Source organism: Dermochelys coriacea, chromosome 6 (genome assembly GCF_009764565.3).
Source record: "Dermochelys coriacea isolate rDerCor1 chromosome 6, rDerCor1.pri.v4, whole genome shotgun sequence".
In the NCBI taxonomy this organism is placed as follows: Eukaryota; Metazoa; Chordata; order Testudines; family Dermochelyidae; genus Dermochelys; species Dermochelys coriacea.
Window position 1 is genome coordinate 104231288 of NC_050073.1, and position 23679 is coordinate 104254966.

The window sequence follows — 23679 nt, forward strand, 5'->3', positions numbered from 1 at the left end:
CTCTCCCACAGTACAGATGACATCACTTGGCAGCACTACTGACCTTCAGATAGCAAAAAAAAAAGGTTTCTATTACCTGACAACTGACAATGACATCCAAATATGCCTGAAGTCTCAGTCTGAGTCTCAGTCTGAGTCCCGCCAACTGAGACTGCACGTGCACCACAGCAGGGCAGGCTAAGGCAGGGCGGGAGAGAGGCCAGTGCGCGGAGAGGTGACGTGATCACTGATGTGTGAGGGTGGGAGGAGGCAGCTATGGGAGCCCCCGGCAGCTTTGCAGGCCTGGACGGCCCTGGAGAAAAAACAATAGAAAAAACTGTCAGTCGGATCTAAGTTTGAAGGGACAGAGGAGGAAATCAGGGAAAACAGGAGGGGCAGAGGACAACTAGGCCTAACTCGCTACATACTTTTAGTTAACTAATTTATATGTCAGGCTGAGACCGTTGTGGCTCGTTGGAAAGCCAGGGAGGAGAAGCCAGGCTGGAGGGATGGGCCGGCAAGAGACCTGAAGAACTACAAAACCACAGGCAATTTTCTGAAAACAAACTCAGACTGGAGGGGCTCAAGGGAGGGAGACGTTGAAAGGGGATGAGGTGGCCAGTAAGGGAAGCTAGAGAAGGTCAAAGATGGTGCAGATGAGAACTGGAGGCGGTTACCACACCCACTTGCACGTTCTTAGGGACCAAATCAAAAGGGGGATTCTTGTTTTATGGCGTGTTAATGCATTTAAATGATACAAAACTGGGTAGGCTTTCTGCCGAGCTGCTGCTGAAACAGGATCAACCCACCAGCACAGACAAAGTGCAGTGATTTACAGCTCAAATGGTTTCACAGAGGTGCCAGAAATCAAGCTCCCAGAATAAAGCATTCATGGGCCACTGTGCTTCCTTCCCATTTGAGCTGCAGCCAGTTACGCATTTTGCATGCCCCATTTGTGTATTCTGTTTCCCTATCAAGCCTATAAAGAATGAAACAACCTTTTTCCTAATAGCTGAAAAATGATATTGTAGCCTCAAACTGCGTTATTTATTTTTAACGCCTCTAGAAATCTTCTGCTATTTAAGCTGTGTTTAGTATCCTCTCCTGCTTCTCTGGAAACCCTCTCTTCTCCAGGCACTAGTCAGAAAGGAGCCCTATGACTTAAAAAAAGAAAATAAAAATCTTAAAATATGTGTATAACACACATACCTATGCACAAATGCACATGCAGCCTCTCTCTCTCACACACACACTACTGTAAATCAGCATAATTCCACTGAAGTCAATGGAATTACACAAATACTCCAACAGAAGATCTGGTGTTATATTTATTTAAAGCCCATGACTTTTATTTAATTACTCAACAAGGAGTTGTAATTAATCCAGGGTAGCTTTTAAATACAGCTATGTGGTGCAGTGGTCACCGTTCAAAAGCTGGCATTTGCCAACAATTAGCTCACAGTGGTACCTCGAAAACCATAGGTTTTCCCTACATTTAGATCAGGAAACAAGTGTGTTAATTGTGGGGTATCTTTTGGCAAACGCTGTACCTATTTTGTTTTAATGGTGACAACTCTGTCTGTGCATGCAAGTACATGCATAAACATATACACACCCGGGTATCAAGAACTATTTTGCCATAAGCCCTATAACATTAGAAGCAGCATGTTATAATGCATCCTCTCCATCTCAAGAGTCCCAGTTCGAAAACTATGCCTACATGTTGATCTGACAGTTACACATGTGAGGCAAATAGGGATACTTCATCCTTGGCACAGCATCCAGAGCGTTAGTCTGCAAGGACTGCATTTGATTTTGTCGTTTATCTTAAATGGCTAAGAGACCACCAGTGCAAAACATTTGTGTGAAGCTTTTGCCAAAACCACAAGTGAAGAATCTAAATTCCCTGTGTAAATACTTGAGCTCCAAGCATCAAGGATAAAATTTGTGCTCTTTTACAAGGACTGCTTTTAAATAGAAGCCATCTCTGCGGCTCATGGGGCATTTTTTTGGAACTGTTTGATCTCACCGCAAATGCTTCAAAAATAGGTAAAGATAACCATTGTATCTGTACTACACTCTGTTTGATCTCACTGCAAATGCTTCAAAAACAGGTAAAGATAACCATTGTATCTGTACTACATTCTGAGTATGACTGTGTGCCAGGCAAAAAGAAACAGATGTCAGACATATACATATCGGGGCCACTTCATTATAATTTTAAAGTATAATAATAAGGGAAGTATTTTTATAGAGCAATAAAGACCTACGAACGGGGGAAGGCATCCTAAAGCTATTGAATAATTGCACTTTTATTTTTAAAATATAGTATAATGAATTAGGTTGGCACTCTGCTGGTCTGGTTCAGCCACCCGATAACTGGGGACCTTGTGTGTTGTGGGAAGAGTTATAAGCTTGACATCTGAGTAAACAGGGTGACTATTGGGCATTAATATTAAAAATTATATTGCAACCTCCAACTATCCATGTGCGGCACCACAATGTTTGCACCGTAACGTTTCTAAGAGACAGACTGGGACATACAGAAGGAATTCAGGTCACATGTACTCCAATCACTTACACCTTTCAACAGAACCAAAGCTTACAAGGGAGTCTAGGGGTGGCCAAAGTTCTGTCTATGGGCCATATGGGCCTACAGAATTCTATACTACCTGTGGGTGAACTCAGCTTTAATACGGAGGGGAGGCCTGCAAGGAGCAGAGATCCCAGCATGCAGCATGACCCAAATGTTGGGATCAAAACAAAGCCCAGCAGTCTTTCCTAAAATCTCAACGGACCACAACTCTCTGTTAAGGATCAGGATGGCTGCAAGCTGCTCCATTTAGCCACAGCCCTCAGGATCATGAAAAGATGCAATACAGCCCTCAGATAGACACACTGAGTCCAAGTTCTAGTCCAAGGTGTCCCGCACTAGTAAGGGAAGGAAATGAAGTATCAAAAAGGACACTCCTAAAAGGTGAAAAAAGCAAAAGTGTGGCAAAGAACAGGTAAAGAAAGGAGAAGCAATAAACAATAAAACACAACCCTGGCAGGTCTTAAATGCCACTACGGCATGGATTGGTGCTGTGAGAGAGGAAAACTCCCAGGGCTTACAGACCAGCACAAGGCCATGCCTTTCTCTGTCAGCAGTTACAGACCATGTTTTTTCTCACTTCAACCTTCATTTTTAATAACTTTCTGAAGCATCTGAGGATCAGACAAGGTGGCACCTTGGCAAATGCAAAGTGCCTGGAAAATAAACTCGCAGAGAGACCTCACCCATCCAAGGGAAGTGGCCAGAGAAAATTAGTGCATTTTTTTAAACAAACAAAGCTTCCTTCTGGTTGTATAAATTGCGGAGCTGGTGCTCAGCAGCACCCCAATAAGTACATAAAGGATGTGTCTGGGTTTTGCACATCCAACCCAGTTTCAGTGGGTACCAGGCAGCCCTAGCCTAAGGAGTGTTTTAAAGATGAAAACAAAGGTAGGGTAACTCCTCATCAGTTTAACTGCTTTAAATATAAACATATTCAAGAAAAGCAAAAATCTGCCCTTTTAAGACAGTGGTATGAGATACTGATCATTCTCAACTCAGCCACAAGTTACAGGTCTCGATGCAGGAATCACTGGATTGAATTCTATGGCCAGCGTTATCCAGGAGCTCAGACTGGACTATCAAAATGGTCCCTTCTGGCCTTAAAAAATCTATGAACTCCCTCCTATTTCAAAAGATCAGATACTCAGCATTTACCCATTCTTTACTTCAGCAAATCTCCCATTGAGATAAATCCTGCTCCCAATCACACTACTATAATTCTGGAGTAGCTTCAATTAATGGCTTGGAGTGACTCTGGATTGAAACCAGTGTAACTAAGAGCTAGAATTGTCTCATTCATCACTGCAAGATTTTGCCAGAATAGAGACAGAGTGGAAACAAAGTAAAGACTTCCAGATTGGCCCAAACACACTAACATGTAGGTTTGCAGGCTCTGAACTAAAATTTGACAAGTGACTAGTCCATAACTGGTCTGTCAAACTGTGTCCAGGCTTCTTCACATCCAAGTTTTGTACATATAAAAAACTCAAACCAGGATGAGGAAATCACATTTACACATGAAAATCAGATACTGTACTTAGAAATCTAGACACCCAGCTTGCACAATCTGGGCTCAAGGAAGCCTGGATGTAAAGAAAAAGTGGGTGCAATTTTAGAAGCTACTTTAGAAAAGTTGATCTAATTGTTTTAGTGTATTTTATATATCCCTGCCTACATATTGGAGGCATAATTCTCCTCTGCAGTCAGTTATGGGAGAATCACTCACCTGCACTGGAGATCTCTATAGCATATTTTCTACTCATTCTGCATGTGTAGCTCCCATTGATGTCAATGGGAGTTTTGCAGGTAGAATAGTGTGAAGCAGGCATAGAGAGATCACAGTCTGGATAAAAGATGTCCAATGCATATGGGAGAGGAGACATTTTTCCTTACACTTTAAAAAGGCTCTACATTGCATATATATCACTGTTGAACTGACTCTCAGATACATCTGAGAGTCATTTTTGTTCCCCACTAATTTTACATTTACAAAGAAGAATTACTACAGATAATTTTCCCAGGTATCTCGCTGGTGCGTCTTGCCTGCATGTTCAGCGTCTAACTGATCACCAGATTTGGGGTGAGGAAGGAATTTTCCCCAAGGTCAGATTGGCAGAGACCCTAGATGGTTTTCGCCTTCCTCTGCAGCATGGGGCAGGTTTAAATTAGTGTAAATTGTGGATTCTCCGTAACTTCAAGTTTTTTTATCATGATTTGAGGATTTCAGTAACTCAGCCAGAGGTTAGGGATCTATTACTGGAGCAGGCGGGTGAGGTTCTGTGGCCTGCCACGTGCAGGAAGTCAGACTAGATAATCATGATGGTCCCTTCTGACCTTTGAGTCTACGAGTCTAAGAAATTAAGTTAAATTAAATATAATCCCCCAAAATCGAAATGAGTGTAAGGATCTTGCTGACAATGATAAAACCCTGGAAAGTCACAACCCCAGCATAAATGTTATCCTTTCATTGTTCCTCTCACCTTGCCTAGGCACTGCTGGACATGCTGTATTGTATATGAAAAAACCCTATTCTCTCAGACACATCTACAGAACAGTACCCAAGCACAACAGAGTGGTACAAGGGTGGAATTGTAGCCTACCCTTGGAACGTAATGTATCAGAGTTTTTAAGACAGCCAACAAATTAAGAGAGATCTTGTTTTATGTATTATATTGTGATCAATGAGAAAAGGAGTACTTGTGGCACCTTAGAGACTAACAAATTTATTTGAGCATAAACTTTCGTGAGCTACAGCTCACTGTAGCTGTAGCTCACGAAAGCTTATGCTCAAATAAATTTGTTAGTCTCTAAGGTGCCACAAGTACTCCTTTTCTTTTTGCGAATACAGACTAACACGGCTGCTACTCTGAAACCTGTCATTGTGATCAATGTGCATGTATATATGTGTGTATTTTTATATTCCTTTCTTGGTGTGTTGTGTTTGCCTGTATGTTTTTGAGTGTGTACATTTGTTTAAGCCTCTCTTCCAAGTGTGTGCGTGCCTCTGTATGTACATACTTGCTTCTCTGTACTCATGTGTCCAGGTAGACAGCTAGATAGGCAGTCAGACAGATTCAGTTACATTATATAAAAAAGCTCTTAAAATAATGGCAGATGTCAGTCCCAAGCAGGAAATTCAGAGTGTAGGTTGCAAACCCATCTTTGCACCATCCCATTGTGTTCAGGTACATTCCTGCAGCTATTTCTGAGAAGTCGGGTATTCTGTATTTACCATGCAGCAGCCATGAGCCAGACACATCTGACAGTGCAATGAGAATCTATTTGATAATCTCTCCCGCTGATCTGAAAGCCTTTCCTAAAACGAGTTGTTTCATCTGTGTTACATATTACAATACGAACCTTTTCCACCTAGTATTATAATCTCTTAACCATGGATTTTCTCTCTCACACACATATACAGGCACACATATGCATAGTAGCACACACACAGACATAGGGACACACAGGCACACGGAAGCAAGCACACACAGAGAGTACATACAGTACTGAGGTTTACGTAGAGGCTCTAATCTTTTTCAGTGGTAACACACATACCATGGCATGTACACACAGAGAGGCAAATACCCCTTTCTCATACACACAGAAGAGTATATGCAGATACACACATAAAACATGTACATACGCACATGCACACACACACACACACAGAGGCATGTTCACACACAAACACTCAGAGGTATGGACACCCCAGCCATGCCACCTTTTAAGTCGAAGTGCACACAACAATTTGTGATTATTCAGATTCACACACCGCCCGACTTATATTGTTCTTTCTCCAGCTAAACTTTATCTACAAATATGAAATGCAATGTTGTAAAGGAAGGGTGTTCTGCGTGGGGTTTTTTGTTGTTGTTTTTTTTTTTGGCAAACGAGGCTTCCCTTTGAATAGATACGTTTCTTTAGCCCAAGGATTCCAACTGATAATGCATAAATGAGTCATAGAAGAACAGCGACGTTGTGAGCATGAAGGAGAAAGAGTGTGAGTGAGGGATACTGGCACTGAAACTTGACAGTATCCTAACTCCCCCTCTTTCTCCCTCCCCCCATGCCAAGACATTAATTCTCACAAGTCGGAGAAAATTACTATGCATGAATGCAAAAAGCATGATCAGGAGTAATTAACATGGCTTCATATGCAAATTTTATTAATGCAGAAGTACAAAGTCATTATGCAAATGAAACTTACGTCAACTCTCTTGACAAATATTCATCTCTAAAGCTCAAGTTTCTCCCTTCTAATTTTTTTTTGGGGGGGGACAGAAAAAAGTGACGAGGACTGTTTGACAAGTTTGCAAAGTTGTTTTTCAACCAGAGAAATTTATTCTTGCACTGTTGATATTTTTTGTTGTTATTGTTGGCAGGTACACGACAGCTCATAGAGAAGAGAAGGGGAGAGGTGGGGGGCAGAGGGAGGGAGAAAGCTACCAGCAGCAGGCAGCCAATCAAAACGCCAGCGGCTGTAATGAGCGCGATTGATGACTGTTTGGCTTTACTGCAGGGTAATGAACTAGAATCCAGTCTGAGGAGGAAAAAAATATGAATATTCATGAAGCTGTGCTCCTGCCTTTGATGATTAAAGAAATTTTTAATATTCAAATAAGCGCTTGCCAAGTGATTAACAAAGAACAAGCACGCAGGAATATGGAAATGGAGCTGTGGAAGATTTGGGAGTCACAGTCTGTGCAGCAAAGACAGCACAAAATTTCATAAACAAGATAGGCAGATAACCCAATTCAAATTCAAGCAAATAAAGAAAAAAAATAAAATCCACTTTCTTTTCGTTGACTCAATATTGTACCAGCTACTTTATTTTAAATTATAAGGGGGAAAGCAACTATATAGTAAGACTGGTGGGGGGGAGAAATATCCCCATAATTAAATGTACTGTTTGCTTATTAAGTGCGAGTCAATTTTGTCAAATCTACCCTGGAAAAGGTTGGGAGTTTTCTGGTTACAAATTGATAGGAAAATACAGAATAATTCCCCTGTCTGTTCTGGGGCATTGCTTTTTAGGTGTCTGTTCCTGCATAGTGCTCACCACTTACAAAATATGGAGAGCCCTCACCTTATTGTATATGACTCAGGCTGGAATTGAAGGTGCTTTGCACTAACCAGACCAAGCCCTATAGTACTATGTGTGGTCCCTATGCTACAAAGTCCATCCTTGGGTGCGGCCATAGTCTGGAAACAAAAAAACCTACCAGGTAAGGAATAGTGCGCATCCTTGGGAGCCTGGTGGCAAAGAGGAGTTCAAGAAGGTCCCAACCAACTAATCAGTTGGTAGGAAATGTGTATGCAGCATTCTCCAAGTGAGAAAGGTCCTTCCCTCCCCACAGGGTTTATGAACAATGCTACAAAAATCCAGCAGTTTTACAAAATGTCTGGTAAGTTCAGGCTCTCACACTTTAATAGCTCCACTAAGGATTCACACTGAAGCACATAACAGCAGTATTAATTGCCAAAATCATTTTGCAGTGAAAATACATCTAATTAACAGCCGACAACATCCACTGTTTTGAAATTTCAAATACCAGATAAGTTGAGTGCCACCTTAACTGAGCACCAGATAGCTGAGCTCTAACTGCTGCTCCAGGGACAAGGCATGTAGGTCATCATTCCTTGGGTCTCTCTTAAGACAGAGGAAATCGGACTCACCTTCTTTGTTATTAGATCCCAGGGTTACACAGGCCTGTTTGGCTTTTCTGCAGATTTTTACAATCTGAGGTTAATTATTCCCATATTTTAAAATCTAAAGAACATATTCTAGGAATCATTAAAGAATTAGCTGATTTCTTCAAAATGTATCATTTCAGTGCTATTTAAAAAAAAAGAACAAGGATGAAGCCACAAATTGCACAAAATCGCCACAGACGAAGCCTTTCTAAAAAGACAGAATGGATTTGATGGGATTTTCTCCCATAGCTGATCCATTTTCATAGAGACAAAAAATATCTATTATTTAAGCACTGTAAGGGGAAAAAAGCCTAAATGTAAAAAAGTTAAGGTTAAACATTGTCATTCAGGAAATGCAAAGTTATAGCTGAGACTTTTGTCTTTTGAACAATGCCAAACTCTTCCTGACATGCCCTGTTGTGGCAGCATTTGTAGGAGTCTGAAGTATTGTTACATAACATATATGCTGCAGTGGTTAAGCACAACAGAGCTGGTTAAAAAGAGTGAATGTGACCTCAGCTTTACACTTCCTGACTTCTGTTAGTTTATGTCAGATCCTTAACACAATGTAAACATTGTCTTTTGTCTATGCAATTCCTTGGTTTTGTTTTAATAGCAGTATTTTTTTTAAAATGCCTTGGAACAACTAATAGCTCACACAGTCAGTTCCTTTGCAGCTCTGTCTTTGGAGTTTTTATGCTCTATCATAAGAACACATATTTATATGTAAGGCAAAGATTTACTTAAGCTGTCTTTAAAAGGCATCCTATTTACTCACTTCTGGACAGAAAATGATCTTTCAGTGGATCAGCTGAATACACACATTCAGTACAAGAAGTCAACGTGAAAAGTATTAGGGTCACATTTTTATAATCACTCTCTAAATTTAAGGGCCCCAAATTGTGCATGCAAGTTGTAGTGTCCTAGTAGTAGTCAGATGCTATAATAAAATAAATAAATAATAATAAACAACTTTCATTTCACTAATGCCTTCCATACAAGGCTCTGGAAGCACTTTACAAACATAAATAAACTGAGCTTAAAACACCCCATGAAAGGTTACTAAATGCCTAAATATCCGTTTTGTGCATGCAAATCCTCTTTGTGTGTACATATCTATGTTTTTGATCATCCATATACTTGTGTGTCCTATTTTGGGTGTTCATGTTTAAAGAGTAGGATGAGGATATTTTTACTTACCGAACAAATCATCTGAATTTTCACAGGTGACCCCTAATATCCCTGAAGATTGCTTATGGAGTGCCAAAACCTGCCCTTTAGAAGACAGGTATGTTAATTGTTATTTGTCCCACTGTTTGGCAACAACTGATGTCATGGTGCATATTTTGTATACCACTCATCAGTATCCATATAAAACACACTCTAGATCTCATGCCTGTTACCTGGTCAATAGACATGGCTAGAGAATCAGGTCAAAGACTTTACACTCTACTTTGTCTAATGTCACGGCTGGGTCATTGAACCAAACCTGCTCATTTATCTTTGTTATTTTTTTAATCACTCAGAGTTTACATGCAAAATAATTAAGAAATAAACCAATATTTGTTATTTTAAATTCACCCCCCCTCATTAAATATACAAAAAGAATTAATCACCAAAACCCATAACTATTATGGTCCAAATTGAACCATGCTCCCTCCTCCTCAAGACAAGAGTGTTTGCATCATTGTTAGCTGCCTACATTTCTATAGGGGTGTATTAAATATCAGGGAGCAACACGAGGAAGGGACAGTAAGTGAGGGCAGAATCAGGCCTAAAGTATCTAGCATTAACAAACAGTGACATCAAAATCATTTCTCATTTGAGCTAGTGTGGTCTAGTAAAGCAAGCATTGGACTGGGAGTCAGGATAGTAGGGATCTACTCCCAGTTCTACCACTAACCTCCTGTGACCTTGGGCAAGTCACTTCACCTCTCTCTGCTTCTGTTTCCCCTCCCATCCTTTGTCTGTCTTGTCTATTCAGACTGTAACCTCTTCAGGGTCTTTTACTACGTGCACGTACAGTGTCTAGCACAATGGCGCCCTGATCTCAGCTGGCGCCTCTAGGTGCTACTGAAATAAAGTAATAAATAATAATAATCACTCCGATTGTGGAAGTTTTTTTTTTAAATACAGGATTGACAATAAACAGTGCATGAATATTCCCCTGATTTCGTTCCCCAGCTCTCATAATTAAGTCCTGAGGAGTTTCAATGGTTATACAAATCCTTGTGGGGATTTAAATTTTTAGTCCTGAATATTCAGCAAATATTCCTGATATAATCATAATATTAAAACATATAATCACCCCAATAGGTGATCAGAGCCATTTAACCAATCCTGGAATTAATGAAGGGAATAAGGGGGTGAAATCAGGGCTGCATGTGGGCAAAAATACAAAGATACACACACACAGTATATATATAGATATAGACATACACACACACATATAGATAGATAGATAGATAGATAGATAGATAGATAGATAGATAGATAGATCAATCTTATAGCTCTTCTCATTTTAAGATACAAAAATGAAGGGACATGGGTAAGCAGGACAGGAGCCTAGACTAATCAGTGGTCAATTATGCTGACCATTTGGCTTCTGAACTTGTCCATTTGGGACCAAATTTTGTTCTCAGCTGCTCATATTTCAATGCACACAAGCATCCTCATGCAGAATTTGGCCCTTAGAGAAGAAAGTAGAAGGAATTTGCGGCTTGGACAAGTTTCTCCCACCAACTGCCCCTAAATTTGTCCCCATTCTATTCTCCTCACCCCTTTTTTCCTTTCTCCTCTACCCCACTTTTTCATCTGCCCCCACAAATCACCCCTCAACAATGAAAAAAACCTGGTGGCAGAATTAGACTATAGTGCAGCTTAAGCAACTCTAGCTGCCTGGTCTCAAAAGTGGTTTTCTTATTATGGTGAATCTCAGGAGACCTGAGGAATGAGAAATGTGGTGGTGAGAAACGTACAGAGAGAGAGGGACCAAGGAGAAAGGAAGGCTGGAGCAAGAGGGGAGGGGCAAAGAGAGACAAGAGGACCAACAAAAGAATGAAAGGAATGAACAAGAGCAGAAAGTTATGGTATTCTGTCTCTTTTTTTCTGTCCCCTCCTTCTTTCTTTTTGGCTTAAAAGAAACCAAGGGAATGTAACGTTTAACCCTATATTGATGCAATGTTAAAGCCACGAATTGGCACAAAGGAAATGGAAATGTTAAGGTGCTCATGGCTGGCGTGGAACTGGACCTGTTCATGGTCTGAACGATACCAACTGGTGCTCCAGATTCCAAGCCTCCTTTAAAATAAATAAATAATTCTCTAGCCATTAGAGTTGCAAAGAAAACTTTCTGCAGTGAATGGGATGTAAATCCCATGAAGTGCTGTTTGTCTGAGGCTACAGACATTTTGAAACACTAGCTCTGAGAGCTGTGAACTGCCCCTACTCAGCTCTGCAGCCATTAACTCTGAAGACAAATGACAACAGTTTAAGTATCAACAATGTCAACTGTTTCACTGTTAACTCAAGAAAGTGGAGGGAGGACGATCAGCTCATATCACTGTACGCAGAGAACATACACAAGAAGATCTGATCTTCTGTAAGTGACATCTTCAAGGGCTGCAACTTAGCATATGGGCAGGGCTTGGTTTGTGAGCAAAGTTTGGGAGAGTACCACATATTTCTTTTTCCAGTTACTCTCCTGCTAATACCAACGTTAACTTATCCAGTATTTATAATGTGGATATTAAGCTATACATTTTATACCCCCTCTAGTCTTCAAAAATTGCATACACGTACAATGTGGATGAGTTAATTATACTACTAGCAATTTCACTTTTGCTTTTCCTGACTTTTTACGTACAAATCTGTAACCACAATTTTCCCTCATGTATATAACACTATTCACAATCACCATGACATTTCACATAAGCAAACTAAAACATAGCAAAGAGTGGCAAGTACTTAGCAGGAAAATATTCATATAGATTTAAAAAATAAGGGTGGACTTTGATTTGTGGATCTCTCTGGGGAGAAAACTCCAATTGTGAGGACCTAAAATGTCCCAAAGTTTGATACCTTGAATATACAAATGAAGTGGGTAAAGTGACTAACAGCAAATTTGACACAATCCACAAAGCTATAAGACTCCTGAGGATTTTAAAAGTCAATAGCAGGATCTTAAGCTTAATTCTCAATTCAATGGTCAGCCAACAAATCTGAATAAGTAACAAAATGATACATGAACAAAAAGTATTTCGGAAAATTAACCAAGCAGGCTGGTTTTGATTAGCCATCTAAAGTGGACCAAAAAAAGCAAGAAAAGACTATTATAGGGATTTTAAAAGGTGAAATAATCGAGGAATGAATCAAATTTTATTTGCAAAAGGAAGCTGTGTGTTACAAATTTTTGACCCAATCCTGGTGTTATATAAATTAATCAATTATAGTTTTGCCCAGTGCTTCAATCAGAGCAGCAGCAGACTTTTTAGGAATGTTGACTAGATGAAGACTGGATGATCAAATTCCATCTGGGAAGGTAAAAGACTAGCACAATCAAGAAACAACCCTTGTTCCTCACAATCGGTACAGAAGGATAACAGCAAATTCAGCCTTGAGAAAGCGAGAACCATTTGACCACAGGACATGCCGCTGTAATTATATTCTCTTTGGGCCTGATTCTACCTCATTTACTCATTCTGAGTAGTATCTTACTCTGCAAGTAGTCCCACTGTGAGTACAGCCAAATCAGGCCCTTTCTTAGTATGTCTGTCTGAAACTGAAGCCAAAATGATTTACTGTATCAAGAAGGATGTTTAAAAAAATAAAATCAAGTTGAGAACAAGACGGAAGTTCTGCACCATCAGAGGGCAAGCAAAAGACCACCATTTTAGCCATGTTCAGCATAAGGAAGTTATAGTCAATTCATCTTTATTGTTCTAGTAAAATAAATGCCAGTGGATTTTTTTGTTTTGTTTTTAATGAAAGTGTCTATACACTCAAACTGGAGCTCACTGCTTTATATCACACTATAACAAAATCTTTCTATGGCCTCTTAGGTTTCAAGACAAGTTTCTGAAATGTCACTGACTAAAAAAATTGAACCACCCTGTAATTAGTTTCAACAGAGTAGTCCTTTTAACCCTGATTTTCTGGAGGTAGATGGCATTTCAATATACATATTGTGAACCTTTCCTTAAAGAATGAGTGGAATCAAGACTGAGAAATCACAAACTGTGTTCTGATGTATCACTTAAAACAACTTCTTGATTTTTCTGTAATAGAATTCAATCCATTTTCCAGTCTTTTAACAGGTGATCAGGCAAAACGTGTATGCATCAGCACTGGCAAAACAAAGTAACACCTTAGAGCACTAATTTGATAATGATTGTTATAACCAGTTAACACTAGTAACATTATTCCTTATGATTTAATATTCTACTGGCTGTAAGAGAGGTTTCTGTTCTGCTGAGGTTTATACCACAGTTTTAATGTAATTAAACAAACTGGCAGCAAAAGCCTCCATGGAAATATCATTTTGATCGCAGAGTATTCCCACCAGAAATTGAAAGGAATCATAACATACAAACTTTGATTCTGTTTTATTTTTCCTCCCATTCTGAAACTGATCAGGCATTTCTGGACTTAGTAAAGCAAAGGAAAAAATTAATTTGGCTTCTCAGGACATGTGGTTGTTTACAGTAATAATCTACTGCGAATAATGAGCTCAGTTAAGGTGTAACAACAAAGCTTGAGTTAACAGGCTCTGTGCAAGGAACTGAGCTGGGACTGGGAATATGGAATTCACCATCTCCCAGCGATGGACAGGGCACAGCCTTCCAGTGTGCTGTGTTCCCAGACATTGACTCCAGCTTGCTCCCAGTATCACCCCTACTTTGCTTCAACAAGCATGCACAGAAAATGGGCGCCCCTCTGAGAGGCTACTCACCTTGTACGCTCTCCCCAAAAAGCTCACCAGGCAGAAATGGCCTCATAGGAGCCTCCACCCTGGGGTGAATATTACAATGATGGATTTTTAGGTACACCACAGAAATTCCTATTTTCATCGAGGGCCTGATACCACTCCTACTGCAATCGAAGGTAAAACTTCCACAGGCTCCCATGGGGGAAGGGTCAGACCCATCCAGTGTGACCGAAGAATTGCATTTGAGGCCTTGGCGGGAAGGAGTATTCTTCTAGTTTTTCAATCAAACTGAGGGTAGCGCTACACTTAATACAGCTGCACCACTGTAGTGCTTCAATGAAGACACTACTACGCTGATGGGAGCGCGTCTCCCAACAGCATAGTTAATCCACCTCCATGAGAGGCAGTACCTATGTCAATAGGAGAAGCTCTTCAATCAATACAGCACTATTTATACCAGGGTTAGGTCAGTATAACTGCATCATTCGGGAGGGATGGATTTTTCATAGCCCTGAGCGACATAATTATACCAACGTACATTTTGTAGTGGAGACCTAGCCTGAGTAAAACTCACAAGGGCTCTGACTCATGTGACGCTCCCACTGGCTTCAACAGTAACTTTGCTGGCATAAAAGACTGCAGGATCATGCCCTACAGTTAAAATCATCTCAATTCCAAATCAGTGGGAGCTTTGCCTACATTGATTATGTAGCATTGGGCCCACAGTCTGGAGACATAGGTATGCTTGGGCATCTCTAGAGGATGTAGTTCACTGACTACAAAGGAGCAGCACCACCGGATGATATGGCCCTGTATGTCTTTGTGAAAAAGGGACTTACCTTCCACTTCTAGGGTGTGAGCTCAGGCCCCATTCTACAGTCCTTACTCAGGTGAAACCCCTGTCAAAATCAGTGGAAGTGTTGCCTAAGTAAAGACAGATTGCAGGATCAAGCCCTTGGCCTGCCATTTGGAATCCAAAAGGAAATGGAATGGCAGTCCCCACTCATACCCCTAACAGGCACAGTAACAAAAAGAAAAACAACCCGCTTCCTTCACAACAGCAGAGCATATGAGGAGAGGATGGAGTCAAAACTCAGTTAAAATAAAGGCTCAGTCACCTTTCCTTCACATCTGAGAGGGTATCTGGAGGGAGGAAAAAATACTGAAACGATATCCATACCTATTCTGATGTGGGACAGGGAATGACTAAGGGAAGAGAAAAATGTCTGGTTCCTATTACTGCTATCTTCAGTCCTTTCTCCGTCACAATCACAAATAGTTTGCTTTAAAAAAAAAAGCTTCTGTAATATATGTTCTGATTTTCTTAAATTGATATCACAAACTGCTAGTATCTAGTTACATCTCCCCATACTGCAGGTTTTAATACCATAGCCTACAGCTTCATTTCTTGCAGGGGGAGGTAGCTCAGTGTCACTGGGTTTTGCAATCCAGCAGCTTACTTGGCAGAGCAAATTGCTGGTTGGCAAAATCCACTCCTTTGACAAAACTACTATTTCTGGGCACTCACTCAAAAACAGGTAGGAAGCAAATGCTGAGAAATAAGGAAGTAAAAACAGCCAATAGATTTTTCACTACCAAGAACTCCAAGAGTAAACATGATTTATTAGCTGTGTTTAACATGTCTCCTCTGCACTAGACTGCAGAAATCTGCTTGCATTTAAAGAAGGGGGGGGGGGTTGTGGAGGGATAAAAAGGGAATCCATTACAGAGCTTCGCTAGTACTTTCTGAATTGTTCAGTCACACAGTTTTATTCAGTACAAGTATTTTCTAACCCAATATATATTCATGTGTCAGAAGAAAGCAGCACTAATCTGCTGTTAATTAACAAGCTGCTGCTAACAACGATGAAGGACCCAATTCATACAAACAATATTTACGTGGGCGTCGCATGATTTTGCCACAGATCTTTTCTTTCTTTTTTTTTTCCTTTCTCCCTGAGCACATGAATTGTGGGTATCTACAGTGCAGGAATTCTGACTCAAGCTTTGGACCAGTGTACGTGGTTGAGCTGAGAATCCCATCCTTCACCTGCTGAATTTAATGGCTAGATTCCCAATGTTTTCAATAGAAGCAGGATCTAGCCCACAGCTACAGGAAAAATTATTGTGGATTGAAAAAGTATTCCTTTTTTCTTTGACTGCTGAAGGTGCCAAGTGAAAATTTACTTAGATCCTTATTCAATTAAGTAGCAGCAACCATCTTTTGGCTTTGGGCCCACAGCAGCAACAATGCTGTGCCACTGAGAAATGACACCTCAAGCCCCCTCCAGCATTCACCCTATACATGTAACCAGTGGAAGGGCTGCAAGGGGGGAAGGAGAAAAAGGGTCTTAAACTTCAGTCTGTGATTTTACCTGTGTTCACATGTGCTGGGGAGGTGTGTGTGTGGAAGGGGGAATGTTTTCACAATAACAGCACTGAAACCTGGAGGGGATATGGTCTTGCTGCTCAAAAATAGCAAAACATGCAGAGAGGCCTAGCAGTGTGAGCACAAAACTGAAGGCCAGGAACTCCTGAGGTCTAATCCTGTCTTTGACACCCATTGCCTTCTGTGGCTTTGGACATGTCACTTTTGGTATTGAGTACCTGCAGCTCCCATTGTATTTCACTCCATGAGGAGGCACCTCTGAAAGTCAAGCCATTATCATCTTTCTGTCTCGTCCATAAAATGGGGATGCAAATACTTTCCTCACATACGCATCCATGATTTGTTGATGTTTGTAAAGAGATGGAAGGGAAGAAGCACCATAAACTCTGGTGCTCGCTAGATATTTACAAAAACATCCCATCCTTGCTCCATCAGGGACAGCTGTAGTGCAGAGAAAGGGCCAATGGCCTCCAGTGTTTTAAAGCATAAAGCCACATAATCCTGCTCTGAGTTTAAACCGCTGGCGGTTGGAGGGAGACCTCTACACTAGAGCTTCCATAACTGCTACCACTGGTGGAACTGCCTGGGTCATAGCCACAGTGGGGAAAATCGGCAAATACATCCTAGTGGCTGCAAGTGCTAAGCAGCGATATTCAAGCATGATTTTCAAAGTGCAAAGGTTCCCACATAATTGAATACTGGGGAAGGTGTTTCTGCTATGAAGGTGTTTTGCATACTAGTTACCATTTCACCCAGAAGGGTCACATTGGTCTCTCCAATAAAAAACAATCTTGACCTCTTGCCCTGCAGGCTTTACCTCTGCACTTTAACCCTAATTCTCTAGAACACTCATTTCTCTTTGTTAAATTCACCATGGATCAGCCAGCAAATTTGCTGGGTATCCTAGCCACATCCCATCTACAGCAGGCTCCTCCCACTTCCTGGGCTGCACAGGCAGCCTCTAGCCTTTGCCAGGCTACAACCCCCAACTCCTCCAGGCAGACTTTTTGCTGGTAGGGCCCAGAGCCTGTGTTTGCACAGGCAGAAGCATATGAGGGAGAACAACACTGAATATACATTAGTACATGCTGTTGCACAAATCTATCCCCCTCTCTGCATATACAGCATCTTTGGAGGGCAAACCGTCTTTGCCACTTCATCAAATCAGTTCAAGGGAATCTAGAGCTGCATTTATAATGGAGGAGAGTTCTAAGTCCTCTTCTCATTCCCTCTGTGAAATGCCAAAAAAATTTAAAGACCAATAATTGTATTATTTTAAAGTCCAAGTTACCATTTTAAGAAGATTTTCAGAAGAGCTAACTAGCAGAGATTAGATAGATAGATAGATAGATAGAGTTTGCATTTCTCCCCTAAATAATACAGCATTCCAGATGGGCAGTGGAGACAATGGGAATCAGTTCCCAGGTATCCCTAGAGAGGCACTGAAAAAAGCAGAAGATGGACAGAATGCAAGATGGTACAATACCACCCCCACGTAACTAATGCTATAGTTCTCTATCCCTTTGAACAAATCGGAACCTTTGATGACAGCTGTACAGGCTGCAACAATATAAGCACTTAGATGACAAACACTAATCCTTCAAACACGAACAAGTGTCCTTGTTCATGACCTCTTATGACCATTTCTGTGCATTTTTCCCCCAATGGATATATTTAGTGAATTTTAGGGGTCTGATCCAGAGCTCTGGAGACTGAAGTCCGCTGGGAAGATCCAGGAAGGACAGCATCAGGCCAGACTTCCTCTGCCAACGTACCCTGACCTAGAGGGAACACTGATGGATAATTTTTGGTGGTAAATAAATCCCAGTAAATAAACCAAATCCTGTACAGTATCAGTATCAGAGATCTGATACAGTATCAGTATCAAGAAAAAAGAAAAGGAGTACTTGTGGCACCTTAGAGACTAACAAGTCTCTAAGGTGCCACAAGTACTCCTTTTCTTTTTTCTTTTTGCGAATACAGACTAACACGGCTGCTACTCTGAAACCTGTCATTACGTATCAGTATCAGAAATCACACAATGCCTCTCTTTCAAGAAAAATTCCCCCATACAATTAGGTACCTTTGATCAACTTCAAAATCTAAAATAAAGCACATCTCCCTAAATGATGAACACTGCAAAAATGGGGTAGGGTTTCTGCGGTGGAGTCTGGGGGAAGGGAGGTTGGGGGAGGGGAGGTTGGTTAAGTGATTTATCTTTTTCTGCAAAGAAACCCTGTACCATAAACATTAATCAAACACTATATTCTGCCTTTTAGTCTCGAACAATTATGAGTACAGTTTTGTGATCTTTTGCCATATTTACTGATATTCAAAGGCAGATTCTATCTTGTTAGATTGTTATAAATGGGACCCCAGGGAATCAGCACACAGGCTGAGACAGATGTGAAAGCTTTCTTAGAGTTTGTGTGTGTTTGACTTTCCAGTGCTGAAATTATAAATGTTTTATAAAGAAAAAAAAGCCATCTTCAGATTTCTCTGCCAGGTCATTAAAGAGAGCAGTCCTTAGACTAAAAAAAGTTCAGTTTTGCCAAACTTTAGATTTTTAAGGTTAACTATTTGTTAATAAATTTTCAAGTATGGTTTACATGTGCTTGTCATTTGTAAACTTAAAAGTTTTAAGAGACAGGCAGACACAGAAAAGGCCTCTGGTTATACCCCATAAAAATAAAAAAAAACCCAAAAAACCCACAAATTCTACCTTGTTCTCTCTTAAATGCATTGTGTCTGGTCCAGACCTGTTTCACCATATCATAAAATAGAGATATGCTTCCGACACTAGACTTGAGAAGCTGTCGCACTGAAGGTAAACTTTTAATCTGCTATAGGCAAACAGTGTACCTTTTTATTTCCTAAGGAAAAGCTTTGGGGAAATGTTTAAACAAGAATTTAAGAGCTTCATTGTAAAGCATACAGGGAATTCAGACAGCTACTGTTTTGGGGTTGGTGGCGGGGGTTGGGTTTTTTTGGGTGGGGGGTTCTTTAAGGACTCTTGAGTTCCTTAAATAACTATTTTAAAGTAGACTTTTTTTTTCTTCATGCCTGGGGGTAAAGAAGACCCACAACAAAATGACCACCTATACCATTTTATTTCTGATTAATGTAAAAGACAAAAAGAAGTGAAAAACAGGTATGAATCTCCAGCCATTCATCCGAGTCTTTTATTTTCTTGGGATACTTTTAAGAACTTAATCGTGTCACAATTCGCAACACATTAGTCCTCGGATATTTGTAATAGCTGCACAAGGTTTTCCCCAGGGCGCTTAAACATGGCGGCCCCGCTACAGCTTTCTTATCTACCCCCATGCATTTCCCACACACAGTCCACTTGGGCTGAAAATACGAACGCCGGTCAGAAATCCTGCAAACACTTAATGGACGTGCTTAGCTTTATGCACAAGTAATCCCAGTGAATTCAATGACGCTGCTCACATTCAGAAAGCTAAGTGCACGCTAAGAATGAAACTGAGGCCCCACTGGAGCTGATGGCAAAGCTCCCATTGACTTCACAAGGGCCAGGTTTTCACACTAACGTCATTGCAGGATTGGGGCCATAACCATTTTAAGCTACCTTTCTGCAGTTGTCCTTCGTTGCTGCTGTTTTGATCTATGCCCCTTTCCCACCTCGAGGCCCCTCTTTAAAACCCTGCCATGCAGGAAACCGCTCGCTGTGACAGGAAACATCCTTTGCAGGTAAAGCTGAAAGAAACTATTTCACCCCGCTGCATGTGTTTGAATAAACTAATTAAAACATGGGAACGTTGGGTCCAAATGCTTCCAAGAAGCAGTCGTTAATGGAAGTAGATGTGAAAGGGGAAGCCCCAGACACTTAAAACTAGCTGTGGCAAAATAGGAGGAGGCAGAGAAATTTTGTTTTTTAATGTAAAGACATTGTTGCACAACTCAGCCCTTAAGTGGTTAAAACAACAAAGCAGAGACGGGGGAATCGAGCTGAAAAGTGGGGGTGAAACAGCAGCAGCCACCACTTGCTGCCTAGGAAGCAATGCAGCAGTGCTGTGAAGAGGATGCAAAAGTGAGCAAACCAGCTGAACTGCTTGCAGAATTAATCAGTAACAAAGAGGCTGGAGCGGTTGGCGGGCTTCAGCCCTTGAACCTGGACTCTGCTCTATAAATTTCAACTTGGAATGGCTCTTTACTTGATGAAAGACAGGTTGGCACTGGGCCAAGTCTAGTTATCATCATGGGGCGGGGTGGGGAAGGGGCGTGAAAGAAAAAGCAAACCTTACTCAGGAAACTTCACTTCAGTTTCAAACTCTTTTTATGAGCTAGTAACAGGGCACTCTAGAAAATGGGAGGGGGGGGTTAAGAGGGAAAAAATTAGCAGAGAGTCCTTTTAATAAATAAAACAAAACAAGTAAATGCTAAATTCTAATCTGGATTTGTCTGTGCAGAATAATAGCAGCTATAATAGAATATTTCAGGATTTCTAGCCAATAATTCAAATAGCAACTTTTACAGTTATATTAGCTGGCTCTAAAAATAATAAATGTCTTAAAAGGAAACTGGCAGTTTAATCCCTATTTGCTATCCTACTGTATCTGCTCCTCCCCCATTACCCCGCCCTCTTTAAATGACCAGTAAAAAACATCAGCTTGGTGTAAAAATCCAGATGAGTCATTTATTAAATAACAACGTTTAGTCTTTTTTTAAATGTTCCAAAGGGAAGCACATAGAGAGAGAGCAAGCTGGAACGCTCCGTCCGCCAGCCGCCCTTGTGAATTGCAAAGGCAGTTTTCTTCACGAATACCTTTCCACTTTGGTGTTTATCGAATGAGAACAGACAAGGAGTGGGCTGGGCAAGAGTGTGGAGAGGAGAAGGGGGGAGCTGTCAAAGTGGAAAGAAAGAAGGTGAACATCTATTCAGAGGCCAGACGCACTGACCAAGGTCAGCTGCAGAGACACAGCCCCCTTGCAGCAGCTGTGCAATTATGCCCAAATTATGCATGGCACTGACGGAGCTTCCAAGAACCTGCATGGCGAGGTTGGACAGGAGGATCTAGGACAGCAGGAATGAGATGTCTAATGATTTTAATTGCTCTGCAAGTTTCTAAAGGCTAGATTAGATGCTCTCTAGCTAGAAAAGGGTCTGATGTGCCACTCTGTTTGCAAGAATAAATGCAGATAAAAGACCCTAATGAGAGACTGGAGAGAGAGAGAGCAGTATGGTAAGTGCCACCCGTGATCAAAAGGTGAAAGAAAATATCAAAATAAAATGCAGTACAATCATCTGAGAGGGGGGAATGATTTCTTCACAAAAACCAGCTGCTAAGGTAAATTAGCTTAATTACTGATGGAAAAAATCCTCTTTTTGCTAATGTGTTCTTATGGAAGTGCTTGGTCCTGTAATCTTGTCAAGGATGCAATAGATAGAGATACCCTGCTCTTGCAAAGGGGACAAGGATCAACTGCTTGGTCTTTTCCATCTGTGACTTTCATGACCCTGCTGAGAGACCAACAGCAGTGTCCCCCACCTTTCTCGCTCAAAAAATATGCTAACGAGCACAAGAACACAATACTGAAGGTCCCAAGATGTTGGACTCAGCAATGGTTAGTGCTCAGCATGCTCGAATATTCTGCAAAGGCAAACATGCAAAATGAAAAAAGAAAAAAATAGCAACCACCAAGAAACCACTTCACATCTGCCATTAAGATTATTAAATTTCTTACAAGTGGCGTCTCCTCCCAACTTCCTCACCCACCCGGAGCCCTCCAACATGCCAACTGAGAGCCAAGGATGCTTTGCGTCTGCTGCAACCACATTTATTCCTGTTAAGGGGTTAACGATTCGTTTCCACTACTTCTCTCGAGAAAACCTACAATGAAAACATTGGCTCACGAAAGCGTTCTCACTGCCAGAATGCCACAGCGCGAGTGAAAAGTCCGTTTTGTTTTCATTACATCTCTGGGATTTCCAGCTTAACTCCTGAGCTTAGACATTAAGTCCCCAGATACCCCACCCACTTTTTCTAAAGAGTTATACAGCACAGCCCACTGATTACAAATCTGAAGGTGGGAGGGAATGGGGACAAGAAGTGATTCTAAAGACGGATGCTTTTGCTTGAAATCAACGTACCCGTCTCTCAAACTGCAAACTACTCAGTTTCTCTGGGGCTCTGGATTTATTTCCAGCCTTGTCAATTAAGCAACGACATTTCATATATATGACTTTTTTTCTTCTGCTTCTTGCCCTCCCCACCCCCAACTCCCTACTCGTCTACATGCTCGCAGGTCTGAAATTCAACCTAAAATCAATGCCCTCTGAGTGATATGAGATGACATGACAGAGAAATCTAAGTCTTTCTAGTACAAAATGTATGATTACTTCATGATTTTTAGCTACAATAGAAAAATGTTCCAATCTCAGACACCCTGGGAAAGGGCAACCTGTGTCACAGCTGATTTGGTCACGGTGTGTTCAAATATGGACTGAGAAATCACAACACTCTTCCACAAGACATGACGAGAGCCTACTCTTGTGGTACGGCAGTCCTGTCCCGCAAAGGCAAAGGAGCATCTATTTTTATTTACTTATTTATCGTAAAACCATAACCGTGGCTTTTATTGATCATCCATCATTATCAAACAGTCCAATAATTTGTACTTGCAGTCTGGCTTTTCTACAACACAAGGTCTGCATGTAAATGTCCTTTCCAACTAGGTTTCAGCGCAGCCTCTAATTCCTCAGCAAACTCACTTCTACGATCAAATACTCCACTAATCATACCAAGTATTTTTATTATTATTTTCCATGCAGTAACAAATGCCATAGCAGGTTTTTATAATTACTGGGTAAGTCTTTATTTTGCAGTGGACTGGTTTTTTGCAAGAACATCAGGAAAATGACTTATGATTGGATGACCAGCACTTGTTCATCTTTTGCCATCATATTGTCATTAAAAATCTATCAACCTGTCAGTAGTAATAATTATCAGACATGCTCACTCGTCTCACACACACGCCCAATGTAACTGTAAAAGAGGTCCCAATGAAGGCAGAGAAACATTTTAATGGGGGAGATTTTGATTTTGCTTAGTCCTGAGCAAATCAGGAGTC

The 23679-nt window shown here is 40.9% G+C and overlaps 1 protein-coding gene across 7 annotated transcripts in view; it reads right to left on the reverse strand.

Annotated features, from left to right (window-relative positions):
• Positions 1-23679, reverse strand: part of BCL11B (BAF chromatin remodeling complex subunit BCL11B) — a 105060-nt gene that overhangs the window by 58368 nt on the left and 23013 nt on the right. For 4 of the 7 annotated variants that reach the window (XM_038407441.2, XM_038407440.2, XM_043515862.1 and 1 more), the window contains one exon: positions 77-292. The exons of the other annotated variants lie outside the window; for them this stretch is intronic. In XM_038407441.2, coding sequence (XP_038263369.1) covers positions 77-292 — 216 coding nt within the window. The remainder of the gene's footprint in view (positions 1-76; positions 293-23679) is intronic. 7 annotated transcript variants of the gene reach the window in all.